Raw genomic sequence first — 15,428 nt, 5'->3', positions numbered from 1 at the left:
GAATTCACAGTCCCTGTTTTATGCAAAGGGTTTACCTCGGTTAATGAGTCATTTGTGGGCAGTGAAGGTGGGGAACGTCAAGAGAAACCTGAAGACAGAAAAAGACAGAGCTGTGTGTGTGTGTGGGGGGGGGGGGGGGGGGTGGTAACAAAGACATGAGCAAAAGTCTCGACTCTGTACTGCACAACACATAGGACAATGTCTAAAAAGTCATGTTTTATTGGCAATGTATAACAATAATTTGGAGATTTATTCCCTGTAGAAACTAGCGTTTACACATACATGTTTTCTAGTGTTTAACTTTAACATGAAGATTTGTAGTTCTCATTCACATTTAAACTTGTGTTTTGATGTATTGCATTTACTGAAAGCACATTGCAGATGTAATCACGGATTAATTTACTGACACTAATTTATTCATACATTATGCATGCGCCTTTAATTGTGTATTAGAAGTGCTTCTTGACAATGGTTTATTAAGTTAGTTCAACCTTACCTTTATTTTAATATGAGATGTATTTTTTTCAGTGCTCTGCAAGTGTTTTTCTTTTGAAGGTGTGCATTTCTGATTTCTGAGTTATAAAAAAAGAGTATTGTGTATTACGGTTAGAGAAAAAATCTTTGCATGGACTTTATTTAATGAGCAGAACAAAACCTCCTTTTCATTGCATATCTGGAACAAGGATGCTCAAGGTTAACCTGGTCGTTGGAGCTCTGTGGGATGGGAGATGTGACTGATGTTGCAGCTGTGCACTGTGAAAAACAAGAAATGAATCCATTTTTGGTGATGTGTTTAGAATTATGGATGTTCCTGGAACTTTCCACTTTAAGGTAGTGTTCACATTGTTCCATTGTTAAAGTTACATCAGATTCCTTTAGACTCAGAGAGGTGCAATCCTCTTAGCATGAAGCTATGCACCGTAAGGGCAAAAGAGTGCAAACACTGATTTCCTTTGTGTTAAGACTTCTACTAGAGTCTTTACGAGGAAGACACCTACCTCGCTTCATTCCCTGGAGACCTTTTAGTCTGCATTTACCCATTCTAGTTGGAACCTGGATTAGATGAACTAACCCTATTCATGTTTAGAAGGAACAATCCAAATTCCTTTAAGGAATGTCAATTCATGTTTCTTAGTATCTGTATTGCTGTGATTGTAATCTCTGTATGCCTTATGCTATTGAGATTGAATTTATTTTGGTACTTCAGTTTGATGGTTCCGATTCTGTACCTTTACAATCCGATTTTGATATGCTCCTATATTGGCATGATTACTAATTTGTAATAAATCCACTAATCTTTACATGCTGATTCTTGGTTCTCATTGTGTGGCCAAATGGGCTTCACAAACCTTAAATTGTAAATCTTTTGCTAACTCTTACTTCCCAGTCTACTAAAAGATCCATCAGACGGAGACCACCATCCACTTCCATGCGTGCTCTTGCAGTTATGTATTTGTTCTGCTTACAAAGCATTTAACAATTATCATAAGCTTATGGGCCCATGTTGTATGATTTAATATATGATTAGGCTGTGTTTGTGTGTGTATGTGAGAGAGGGTTTATGGACTGGTGTGTTTGCAGATGTACCACAGAAATGTGGGGAGAAAAAAACTGAATACTAGAAACATTTACACAAAAACGAAATAAATACACCCCAAATGTTAAATCATTGAAAATGAATTATTAAATATTTCAATTAATGCTAATTCATTGTATCAAAAAGACAAGACAAATCACTATCATCTATCTGATCATGAGGATTGTTTCCCATAAAACATTTTCAGCAGTGAAATGTACCAATAATATTTCATGTACATCATCATACACGATCCAGTGAAATTAGTCCTCAAGAATGGCTGAACTCGCCTTGGAGGTTTGTGCAGCAATGCCAGTCTGCATTTTTGAGGACTAATTTCACTGGATCGTTGAAGATGTACATATACATTGCCCTATGTGACAGTTTCTTTGTGATGCAGTATTTGAGTAGATGAACAAGAGTATGGTCCCTTTATGATTTATCAGTTTCGGTTGATGAGTTTTGTTGCAGACTGTGAAGCAATTACTTTATGAGTTAAGACGGTTATGCTGGTCTGTTTTTAAATGGATTTTGCCCTGAAGAATCAGATATTCCGCGAAACATGTGTTGGCAACTGCAGTGGGTGGCAACTTCATCTACATCTTGTGGATGGACCCATTTTGGCAACTATAATCAATATGATGTACATGCTATGAACATTATAGGTGCAATTATGATGTACATGTAATACTATTGGTGCATTTCACTCCTGAAAATGTTATATGGGAAACAATCCTCAAGATCATATAGATCATAGACAGTGATTTGTCTGGTCTTTTTGATAACATTTATTTGCATTAATTGAATAATATAATATTTGTTTTCAATTATTTAATATTTGTGGTGTATTTATTTTGTTTTGTGTAAATATTTCTAGTATTGCGTTTTTTCTCCCCACATTTCTGTGGTATAGTGAAATATTTAGTCAGGGGGATAAATTGACTACTGTGGGTGAGAGCGCAGGGCCACTTCTCAGTTATCCCATACGTACACTGAGTATTTGCAGACGTGTTGTTGTTATATTATTGCACTTATTCTGAAGATGGACATTGTATGACATCATGGAATGTTATAGTGGGTTGGCATGTGCGTAGTGCACAATTTGCCGCTAGCATGGCATTCCATAGCTGTGGATCCCCTGGGTGTGAAAGGTTTGGGACGTGGCAGAAGGCGCTCATCCCCCTTAGTGCTGGTAAGGATGCCGCTAAGAAGCATGTACCTTTTAAAAACCTGCATGGCCTGATTACTTCAAGCTGCTTGCACAAAACCTTTCTTAAGAAACCCATAAAGGACCCTGAAAATCCAAACAGTTACTAGTCCGTTTTGAACATCTGGTTGCCTCATAGAACATGAACCCCACCCAAACTACAGGAATCCCATAAAACCCAGTCACTCATGGCCATTTCATGTAACGGTCATCCAGAGCAGTCTTCATTGCCATTTGGAATGACCTCTAGAAACAGCAGATGCTGGGGTAGCAGCAGCTCTCATGATCATAGATCTCTCAGTGACTGTGTACCATTCTATCCTCACTGACATCAAAAGTGTTGTGCTCCAGGCAGGCTGCCTCGAACCACACTTCCCACTGTACTTAATTTAAGTGGGTTGTTGCCGGTGGGGGCCACCGGCACTCATTGTTGGGGACCAACATTCATTTTTCCTCATAGAACATTTACCAAGAGTAAGAGAGAAAAACACACACAACAGAAGGAAGGAAGAAAGAGGAAGATGGAAAAACAGTGACAAAGAAAGAAAGAACAACCTGCAGGAGTGAGATACAGGCCAGGGATTGTCTGGTAGTGGATTAAAGAGACACGAGGTGGATTCCAGACTATGCAGCCTTTGTATTCCATGCACCAACATGTAATGGCGCTGGCCGAGGTTATCATGATCAGAGCTTTGAACACCAATACTCATTATTTAACAAATTAACCAGTGGCTTCCCATCAGGAGTGCCCAACACTGTTCTACAATTACATCTTTCGTCTGCAAAGCAAAGTCTATTCCATTTCCATCCACTGCTTGATCATTCCATCGCACTGCCTACAACTGCACAGTGACACACAAAGCATCTTTAAAATGAGCAAACCTCCCGAGCTGACATATCCTCTATTAAACAAAGCCTACTCAAAGTCAAACAACTGAATTACAACAATCACCTCAAGTTCAATCTGCTGCAACACTGTAAACCACTCTATCCCAACAGATTGCTGACATCACATGGAAGTCAGTAACATGCAATAGGCCATACATCATCCTTACTCTAATACAGATCACAAACAGTTTGTTTACTGCATTCAGCTTTGCAGCACAGTTGTAGTTTAGCAGGACGCACAGGTCTCCACTATATCTCCCCTTCACATAAATGCAAACATCATTCCACTTCCACACATCATCTGACCTCTGTGTACAACAGTCGGGCGACATTCAAGTCACCCTTGAGGTCAACAAAAAGTCGTTACTTGAACTTCCCCTATAGCTAATGCCTACATGAAATCATGTATTAAATGTTCCACAACCATTATATAATCAACGCAGACATGACAAATACACCTTTATAACAAGAAACTGCTTCCCACCATCAACTACCATGGCAGATCACCTAATGTGCCAGCACAATGTATTAAACCAGTTAAAAACATTGGCATAATGGGTTCCGATCTATCTCATATCTAAATGCCAGTTCATGGTTAGGTGTTCCTTCTACCTCAGAATGAACTGGCAAATCTCTATTACTTGAATTCAGAGAGTAATGTCAAAAGTGGCCTTTGTCCATTCCCACTTACAATATGTCAAGGGACTATGGGCCTTATTACAAAACCCCCGGTGGTGGTCAGACCACCTCACTCCTAGCGGTCGGACCACCAGATTACGATCCTGGAGGACAGACCTCCAGGAGACCGCTGCCACTGCCAGGACCATAGATCCCGATAGGTTGGCAGCGGTTGGAGTTGTAGTCAGCCATTGTGGTGCCGAGTTCAGCACTGCCATGCTGACCACGACTCTACTTTTTGCCAGCCTTTTCAATGCAGATTCCCCGCCATGAAAAGGCTGGGGGAAAGACAGTGCTCGGTGTCAGAGGGGGACCCATGCACTGCCCATAACCATGTCATGGGCAGTGCAGGGGCTCCCCTGACAGCACCTTCACAATGTTTGCATTCCGTGGGTGCTGTGTGCGACGGCATTGGCCTAGGCTCCCTTAAGGGAGTCGAGGCCAATGCTGCTGCACTGTTTCCGCCGGACTGACTGGCAGAAATGGTATAATATGATGTTTCCATCAGTCAGCCAGGTGGAAACTTCGTAATACGACGAGGGGCGACGCCATCAGGTTGATGACAGCGTCAGCCCTGCGGGTTAGGCGGTCTGACAGTCGGACTGCCAAACTCATAATCAGCCCCTATGTCTTTACCTCCTAATGTGCCTACTACTCAGACTCCAATAGTCCAAGATAACTTTCATGTATAACATAGGCCTGCGTAAATATTAGCACTGAGGACTTATTCCCAGGAAACGACTGGTCCTGATGGGACATTCTCCTATTTCTAATTGCCTATGGGGAAAGCTTTGTTGTTACGTATGTATGTATCATGCTGACAACACATGTCCCTCATACAAAATACCGTCACAGGCAATTTCTTCGACTACAAAAGGCCCTCATTCAATATTCTCTGTTTAGAGTAAGCTCTTAAGGAAAAACTTTTCCGTACAGCTCCTCCTCAAAAAAACACTCTGTGTACATATTAAATGTTTTCACAAAACACTTCTGTATGTTGTATCCACTCTTGAAATACTCGCTGTATACAGTGGTCCATGTAAAAGGCTTCCCGATATACAGTATGGTGCAGCTGAAAACTTTATGCATGTGGACGTTCGATGTAATCTTCAACTACACCTTGAATTTGTAGATGTGTTATGGTGTAAGAGAATTGAATCGGTTTAACAATGCTAGTTAGGCGTAAGAGTACATTGGCCACACGTGCTGTGAAATTAGATGTATGGATGATAGTGTAGATGATGTTGGCCACATGATTGATCTACTTAGCAAGGAGTCGGATGAGGTTGCAAACTCAGTTGTGTGAACGATTATGTCAGTCATATTGTTTACGTCATTGAAAACGCTGGCAACACCAAAGTATATATAATGAGAACGCAGGCTATGTGTTCTATCATGGAATGTATGATAAAACAACAAATGCGAGAACCACGTATGCCTTAACAACACTGTCGGAACAACGACAGCGTTGTTTCCACGCATGCCTTTATAACAATTTTTCGTTGTAAAAGCATGCCAAGTAAAGGCATGTGTGGGAGCGGCATGCGTGGTTCTATCATGCAACCACCCTAAGGCCCAAAAGTACCCCACCCCTAATACTTAAACTACCCCGAACCCCCACCCGCCCTAAAAACAAAACTACCCCCAACCCCCCAAAAACAAAACTTCCCTGCCCCTAAAAACAAAGCTATCCTGACCCATCCTCTTCACCCCTAAAAACAAAACTACCCTGACCCCAAAAACTGAACGACCCCCGACACCCCCACCCAGATTGAGCCCTAAAACCTTCCCTGACACCGCCCTGCCCTATAAACAACCGACCACAACCCAACCCTAAAAACAAAACTACCCTGACCTCCTCACCCCGCCCCTAAAAACAAAGCTAACTGCCCTAAACACAAATCTACCCCGGCACTGCCCACCGACCCTGAGCCCTAACACCTTCCCTGACTCCCCCACCTGCCATAAAAACAACCAACCTGCCCTAAAAACAAAACTACCTTGACCCCCCCACCTGCCCTAAAAACAAAACTACCCCAATCCCCCACCCCTAAAAACAAAACTACCCTGACCCACCTACCCGCCCTAAAAACAAAATTACCATGACCCCCCACCTCTGCCCCTAAAAATAAAATAGCCCAAACCCCCACCACAAGGCCTTAATCCACCCCTAAAAACTACCCCCAATCCTGCCCCAGCCCCACTTATCTGACTGCACCCTCTCCCGATCCACCCTAAAAAAAAAAACAATCCAAACATCCTCCTACCCCTGCCACTAAAACAAAAAAATAGCCCAACCCTCCAACCCCCACCCCAAGCCGCTTATCCACCCCCAAGCCTACGCGATCCCCCACCCTAAGCCCTTCCCCTAAAAAAAAAAAAAAAAAAAAAAAATACACAAACACTTCCCACCCCACCCCTAAAACAAATCTCAATCCCCACCCCAAGGCCTTTATCCACCACCACCCTAACAACTACCCCTCAACCCCACTTACCTGACTGCGTCCTCTAGCGATCCACTCTACCTTTTTCTGTGCATTAACCATGCATATGCATAGTTCAACACATGTGTGGTTAAGGCAGATAAAAAGCCATGCGTTGTTCCGGCGAGCGTGGTTATGCTTGCGTGGGAAACGTCTGTGTTGTTCCCAACACGTTGTTCAGGATGTTTACCTGCATTGACAGTGGCTGCATGTATACCACAGTTAACAAAGGTGTTTGTTTACATGACAACATTGCTACCTTTTGGCCTTCATGACACAAATACGCTCTTTGGTCTGTAAAACCTCACACGCTTAGCTCATCGTCTTACCTTTGATGTTTACTTCTTTAATTTTGTCCGGTGAAAACTTCCCCCATACGTCAACGATACTGGCAGAATGAATGACGACATCCACACCTTCAACAGCTGCCATGACCTCAGTCAGGTTGGTGATGTTTCCTTGTCTCAGCGTCACCTTCACATCCTCTGTGAAAAAGAAAGAGGTTTGTTTAACAAGGACATGTTGTTTTGGGGGGTATGCAGTAAACTCCCAACTTAGGGCCCTGTCATGAGTCTTGCACTCTGAAAACCGACAGACTCGCAGGTGGACGTCAGACTGACGCAGCTGTGGCAGTCCAACTGCCACATTACGGCCCTGGCGGTCAGACTGCTAAAAGACCGCTGTCTCCGCTAGGATCTCTGATCCTGATGGCATGACAGCAGTTGCAGTTGTAATAAGCAGCTGCAGCGCTGAAGTCAACACAGCCGTGCTGATTACAACCATGTTCTCTGCCAGCCTTTTCATGGCTGGGGGCCTCTGTCTCTGCCAGGATGTCAAATCCCGATGGGCTGACGGCGGTGCAGGTTGCAATCAGCCAGAGCAGCACTGAAGTCAGAGCTGCTCGCCCTGCTGATCACAACCTTGATATCCGTCAGCTTTTTCATGGTAGTACCACTGCCATGAAAAGGCTGAAAGAGAACAGGTGCAGGGGGGCACCTGGGGCCCCTGCACTGCCCATGCCTATGATTTGAGCAATGCAGGGGTCACCCTGCCCAGCATCCTTGAAATGTGCAGACACTGCGCATTTCGAGGGTGCTGGTGTCTTCTGAGTGTGGCAGCATTGCCCCTGGCTCTATTATGAGCCGGCGCCAATGCTGCTACCTCTTTCCCACTGGGCTGACCGGCGGAAACCTCGGTTTCCATTTGTCAGTCCAGTGGTAAAGTCATAATGGGGCCGGCGGGGAGGTCAACCGCATTGTGGCGACCACCCCTTTAGGAGTGCGGCAGCGTGGTTTTTCCGTCCGCCAAACTCTTAATCAGTCCCATAATCCCCAAGCTTGACTATGCCAATAACATATACCATGGCGCAAAATATAACATCCAAAATGCTGCCGTAACGCTTCTTCTCCATCTTCACCCAAGAGAATCCATTAGTCCAATCCTGCAATTGCTCCACTGATCTCCTTTAGCTAGAAGGGCAATGTTAAAGGCACCCTACATTGTCCACAGGGCCACCTAAGCAAAAGGGTAGCTATATTGACAGCTTTTTTCAAGCAATTCAAACCAAACAAAACACTGTACTCCAGGCTTGCACCACTTATCATACCACCTTACCATACGAAACTCGCAGAAGGCCTTGTTTGCTCAGTACAAGCTGCCAAGCTCTGGAATTCACTACCAGCCAGCATTAGAAGCATCCAGGAGCATATACACTTCCAAAGACAATTGAAAACATGGCTATTTCCCATATAACTGCACCACTTGCATCCGAGCAACAGAGTGCAGAAAACAGTTGCATTCTCAAACGCAGTCCTCAGCTTACAACCCACAAACTCTACCAGAAAACTGCTTCCAATAAGCTGGTAAGTAAAAAAGGGCTGATATATGAGTTGCCTTGACATCATACAGTTATGTGCTTCCATATAGGACTGTTATGGCCTAAAATAATACTAAAACCATAATACGTAACGGACAGCAGCAAAGTGTAACTTATACCTCTTGAATTCACATAAGACAAATCTGCTATGAGGGTTGTCCATCACCAGCACTGTCCAGCCAAAAACAAAAAACATCAACAAATAAACAGGCGTGGAATACCTGAAGAGATCTGCCACACACATAGTCGGCCACTGCAGGTCCCAAATATCTATACACTCTGATCTCTTCTTTACATCTCACAAAGACACTCAGATATTGGTTAATAATAAACAAAATAGGAATCTCAACAGCTTTCTCTGCTTCTTTCTCCCCTCACTCATGCCCGCTCAGTACCACACCTATACACAGAATCTCAGATTAGACAACACAGTGCAGTAACCAGCTAGGCATACTACATAATACTGTATGATATGAAGTACCATAAAGGAACCTGCAGAGCTGTTCAAAGCTTCTAGTATACTGAACACCATAAAACTGCACATCTGTCTCTCATACTTCATCACCCAACACACTGCTACACGCTGCGTCCCATAACATGATAACAGCAACCTCGGTGGTCATCACGTACGCTATGGAAACACTTTGTACATACGATCAAAACAAAGTCGACACTTCCAACCACAGACCCTACATAGTGTAGTGTGCTACTCATGTAGGCAAGTGTTTCAGTGACCCACATAGGGGTAGTCAATAATGCTGCAATACAAAACAATGTATTTATTTATTCCATTTGTTTAGCAAGCAAATACACAGGCAAGTGTCATGGTGCTAGTTAAGTGTGAAAAGGATAACCCTGAAAGGCGAACTTGATTGCAACTAACGGGGTTATCAACATTTCTGAAAGACTGAGTGATCAGAGACTGCACGAACAGAAAAGGGCAAAGTTCCACATTGTGGCTGTCAAAAGGTTTTTAAAAAGCACACACATACACCATCCAATGAAGGACAACCAATTCCTGGGATCTAGTAAGAGATCTGCTGATCTTAATCACTGTCTACTAGATGGGACCTTCGAGGAAAAGTTATTTTGCAGACAGGAAGAACTTCTTTGTGACACATTCTGAGGCTCTTAAACAATGAGGGTTTTGCATCACAGAACAGGTGCAATTTAGCCAGGTGCCCAAATATGGGCACACATGCACCTCAGAAGACAGTCATTAGACCATTATGTGAGCTGTATCATTTCCGACCATATGAAGATGAGAGTTCATTATATCATAATATGCAAATAATGATGGATTATAAATGCATGCAGTATTATATATATGTAGGTTTGCGTGTTGCTAAAAATATTCACTGCTTTGCGTTCACTATTGATGTATACCTGGTAAATTTGAATACATATTTTGGCGTTCATATATAGAAAACACTGTACGTATCACAGCTTTGACTGAAAAATAAGTCCACTCCTTTTAAAGTGAGGGATATGATAGGTCTGTGACATCACCTCCTGTAACACTGCTTCCTGTGATGCCACACCAGGTAATGAGATTGCCCATCGGGTATGTGAATTAGTCTATTTTCATTTAGGTCAAGTAATCTTCCTCGAAGGCATTGCTGCATCTGATGGGGAACTTGCCTTTGAGAGAGCAGCATTGTTTCTGTGACAGACCAGCGGGAGGACTGACTGTTTCCCAGTTTAGCAGGCTCTAAAGGAAGAAGCATGTCAAAAACAAGTCACGTTTTATCAAAAGGCTACTACGTCTAGGGATTAATTTCCCCTGTGTGTGATGGGGCTCTCATTGACAGCACATCCCCATTAGCTTACACTGGACTAGAAGACGTTTTAAGCTGAGGAAAGCTGAAATAAACTTGGTTTGCTTTAAAGCCAGGGCTGGTCTCACAGGTATAGGCACATTAGGAAAATAGGAAAACTAAGGGGGCATCTACAACTCTGTCCGCACCATGGCTCCACACATAGAACCAACATACATTTATCTAGGAATACAAGATAAGAAGGTGAAGATTACTGGTATATGATTGGAAAAACTGTCATTATTTATAACACTGGCTGGGGTAGTAGTAGTAAACTGGGAGATCCAGGTTCCAGCAGCTATTTCTGTGCCAGTTCTGGGATCTCCCTGACCCAGGTAAATGTATGCTGAATTTGTCCTGGTGTAGTTTCACAACACCAGCACACAATTAAGCAGCACACACACACAGTCTGCTTTCTGTTTGTTCACAGTAGCAACCTGCATGTATCAAGGAGCTCTCTTATTCTAACTTTCAGCAAGCCCAAAACAAAGGCCTGATTTAAAGGGCCATCAGCACATCTTTTGTTGAAGTATCATGCTGGCTGGGAGCCATCTCAAGCCTATCCCCTAGACGCCAATACAGTGGAAATAAACTGATGTGCACAGCTTATTTTCACACCACAAGAATTTGTTCATCCCCCCTATGTAAGAAATGTATATGCACTGTAAGAATGACAGCTATATTTTGGTGTATTTCCGCAAACAATGATTTAAATAGTACCTATTATTTTTTTTACTTCGTTCTTTTATAGTGCTACTTATCCCAGTGTAGGGTGTCAGGGTATTTTATATCATACACAGACTCAATATATCACACAACTGTTCAGATCAATGTACAGAAAATCTTACATAAGACAATGTGGACTATAACATGTAGGAATCACACATCGTCCACGTTTGTAGTGTTGATCCTTATATGTTAAAAGTGAATAGTCAGAGAAACACATAGGGCCCGAGTACGAGTTTGGCTGTCTGAGGATCACCAAACTTGCGGTGCCAGTCGGACCACCGCACTCCTAGCAGTTCCGACTGCCAGATTATGAACCTGGTGGTCGGACCGCTGCCACCACCAGGATCATGGCTCCTGATAGGTTGGTGGCAGGGGAGTCCTGGTCAGCCATGGTGGTGCGGAGTTCAGCACCGCAGTGCTGATCAGGACTCCCCTTTCCACCTTCCTTTCCATGGTGGTGCTATGAGGCATAGGGGGGCCCTGCACCACCTACGGCCATGTTGTGGGTAGTGCAGGGGCCCCACTGCCAGCACCCTCAAAATGCTCTGCAGACTGTGCTTATTCCAAAGGTGCTTGCATGCAACATCATTGGCCTCAGCTCTTTTAGGAGACAATGCTGCTGCACTGTTTCCACTGGGCTGACCAGAAGAAACTTCATAATATGACATTTCCGCCGGTCAGCCCGGTGGAAACATCATAATACGAGGAGGGTGAGGCCGCCGGCTTGACGCCAGCCTCATCTCTGCCGTATTAGTAATCTCAGTGGAAATGCCACTGAGATCGTAATCAGGCCCACCGTCTGGATATAAAATGGTAATGCTGCGATTGGGATTGTCTGCACTTAAAAGACTTTATTATATCCAAAAGGAACCCTTATCTGCAAAGTTAGAATAACAACAGATTGAGAAAAAAACAATAAGGACCTCAACCCATGTTTTACAGTTTTCATGCAGCTCCCTGATGCCGGTTAATAGAAAACTGTGCTATATTAGAAAGATTGAAACTTATAAACTGGAACAAAATGACCTCAGTGTCAAAGGCAGTAGCCCACTTGCCTATCTTCATAAAATACAAATGTGGTATCAGTTTCACCTCATTTATGTTAATTAAAACCATACATACAAATCTGGTCTGCATTTTAGGCAATTTGCTTTGGATCAGGCGCATTAACTGTCTGTGCCTCCTTATGAGTCAAAACAGCAAATGGATAAATCACAGAACTCTCCCAGAACTGCAACACCCACCCGAGTTATCATACTGCTATCAATGGACAGGGGTTGCCAGGGGCGCACCTGTGACCACTGGCTTGTACCTTGTGACCCCTATCACTGCCTTTCCAACCCTTGGCCTCAGAGGTGGCAAAATCCATGACTTCAATGGACTTCAGTTGGGGTCTCCACTCTCCTGGTTTTCTGTCAATTGTTTTATTACACAAATAGTGAATAATATTATTCACTATTAGACTAATGAAAAATAGTGTACATTTGTAGGAAGCTGGCCTGGTGTGTGGTGAGCACACCTATGGTGTTATCACCTTATAACAGGCCCAGGTATCCCCTATTTGTGAAGTGTAGACAGTGCTTAGTAAGCCAGGGCTGTCTAGAGGTAGCTGTGGATGAGCAGCCAAGACTTATCTAGGAGACATGTAAAGCGTATGCAATACCACTATAATCACACAGCACTTACACACATGAAAGAACCACAGTGTTACAAAAATAAAAAGGTACTTTATTATAGTAACACAAATACTAGAATACTGAACAGGCAATCCCCCAGCTGGAAGTAAGTAAACACACTTTTATATACACATTAGCAATCAGTAAATAGCAAAGAAATCAATAAGCTTTGATAAAAGCAAAAGCAAATAGTGAGGGCCCCAGGTAAGGGCCAAACCATTTACTAAAAAAGTAGAATGTGAAAGGCACTCCCTCCAGCTCCCTTCTACTGATTCCACTTCCTTGGGTGGGGAACTAGGAACCCCAAAAAGTGAGTCCCAAAGTGACCCCCAGGGACGAGGAGAGCAGACGTAAGTAACTGGTTTTCCCCAAAACCAATAGGAGGACTTTGGAAAAGAAAAAATACCCAACCAAGACTGGAAGAACCCAAATGTGGATCCTGACAGAAGAGGACCTGCAAAGGAAGGGGACCAAGACCAGTTTGAGTTGGAGTTTCCGGTGGTGGCAGGAACACTACCCAACCCTCTGTGGATGCAAGACCACATCAACGGTGGGCAAAGAAGGTCAGCAGTGCATCACAGAAGCTGAAATGAAGTCCCAGGAGTAATGCACATGACGTCCCAGGTCAGTGGTTGAGATGCAGTCGGTTAGTGGTGCTGGAAACTACCAACAACTCTTGGCAAATGCAAGAGATGAAGAATAAGGTTTGCAAGGCTGAAGAGGACCAGCAAGATCCAGGGGACTCGGCCCACGGAGGGGAGTCCGGGGTGACCCTCAGCAGCTGGGAGAGTCACAAGAAGAGGAAGGAGCCCCCACAGGCAACCCACTGACAGCAGGCACAGCAGTCCCAGTGACACCCACTCAGCACACCTTAAGAGGGGTCCCACGTCACTGGATCAGTAGGCAGGAGACTTTGCTTTGCATGAAGGAGTGCTGGGGTCAGGGCTACCGGGAGCCTGAAGATCTCTTGGAGGAGGAACAAACAAGCCTTGGTAGCCAAGAGTCGCAGTGCACAGGGGTACTGTCCTGCAAGGAGAGGCAAGGGCTTACCATTTCTCAAGTTGGCCAGCAGGTACAGTGGTCCAAGGGGACCACTACAGACCACCACCTCTGAAGTAGGATCCGCACAGCGTAGGAGGGGAGAAGAGCCATGCAGCTGGTCGTCATTGTAGTTGGTACCTGCGGATGCAGGGGAGGGACTCCTTCACTCCGGAGGAGATTCCTTCTTACTTCTTGTGCAGCCTGAAGACTCGTCACCCTCAGAAGATGCACAATTGGGAAAATGTTGCAGTTGCTGGAAGGAGCCAGAGAAGCAATGTTGTAGAGCGGAGTCGTCACTGAAGTTGCAGATTGCCGGATCCTGGAGGATGCAGTTGCAGTTCCAATGGCCAGGAGATGAAGAAAACTATGCTGAGTAGTCCTGCTGGAATCTTGCTAGTCAAGCAGCAGGAGGGCAGAAACCTGTCTGAGGGGTGGCAGCAGCACGGGCCAGCCGGAAAACCCCATAAACTGGTAGGCGCAATGCTGGGGGTCCTCTAAGGAGCCCCCAGAGTACATGGAATCATACAACCAATACTGGCAACAGTATTGGGGTACGATTCCAACATGTTTGATACCAAACATGCCCAGGTTAGAGTTACCACCAGGTAAAATGGCTTCCCCACACTTACAAAGTCCTTTGCAATGGAGTTGGAGTTCGTAGGGGCACCTCTGCTCATGCAGGGGTGCCCTCACACACAGGTACCTGTACCCTGCCCTCTGGACTATGAGGGCCTACCATAGGAGTGACTTACAGTGACCTGGTGCAGGGACCTGTGGTGAAACGGTGCATGCACCTTTTCACACAGGTTGCAATGGCCGGCCTGCAGACACATTTTGCATGGGCTCCCATGGGCGGCACAATACATGCTGCAATCCATGGGGAACCCCTGATACCCCAATGCCCTGGGTACCTAATTACCAAATACTAGGGACTTACTGGGGGGTACCAGTATGCCAATTGTGGGGTGTGCAAAGTCCTAAGCAACCTATTTTAGAGGGTCCTGGTTAGCAGGATCCTAGTCAAAACAGTCAAAGCACACTGACAGCAGGCAAAAAGTGGGGATAACTATGCCAAAAAGAGGGTACTTTCCTACAACATTTAGCTGGAATATACTTTCAGGCAGCTGGGGTAAGTATGAATGGTGGGAAATGCATGTTGTATGCATACTTGTAAATGACAGTGTATTTATATGTGAAAGTGTGTGAATGGGTAGTAAGTATGGATGTGTGAGTCAAAGTAAAGGTCAAATGGTGTGTGATGTCACTTCCGCTATCCCTGGCATTGTGGTGAATTTACACCATACTGCTATCCCCTCAAAATTTCTTACACACATCTCTGCAAGCAGGTGCCCTAACCCTGTAAAATAGTTTTAAATGCAGCCCCTGTGGGACCAATTAAATAACCTAACCAGATTTACTGTCACATTTGTACTTGTTGCCAATTTATTTGTAGCAGA

The 15,428-nt window shown here is 44.3% G+C and overlaps 1 protein-coding gene across 5 annotated transcripts in view; it reads right to left on the bottom strand.

Moving 5' to 3' along the window:
* HSD3B7 (hydroxy-delta-5-steroid dehydrogenase, 3 beta- and steroid delta-isomerase 7) overlaps positions 1-15,428 on the bottom strand; it is a 450,561-nt gene that overhangs the window by 60,601 nt on the left and 374,532 nt on the right. For all 5 annotated transcript variants that reach the window (XM_069244179.1, XM_069244174.1, XM_069244177.1 and 2 more), the window contains exon 3: positions 7,162-7,317. In XM_069244179.1, coding sequence (XP_069100280.1) covers positions 7,162-7,317 — 156 coding nt within the window. The remainder of the gene's footprint in view (positions 1-7,161; positions 7,318-15,428) is intronic.

The sequence above is a fragment of the Pleurodeles waltl genome, chromosome 7 (genome assembly GCF_031143425.1).
Source record: "Pleurodeles waltl isolate 20211129_DDA chromosome 7, aPleWal1.hap1.20221129, whole genome shotgun sequence".
NCBI classification, from domain to species: domain Eukaryota; kingdom Metazoa; phylum Chordata; class Amphibia; order Caudata; family Salamandridae; genus Pleurodeles; species Pleurodeles waltl.
The sequence above is the reverse complement of the archived record's forward strand: the minus strand, read 5'-3'. Positions and strand labels throughout refer to the sequence as shown.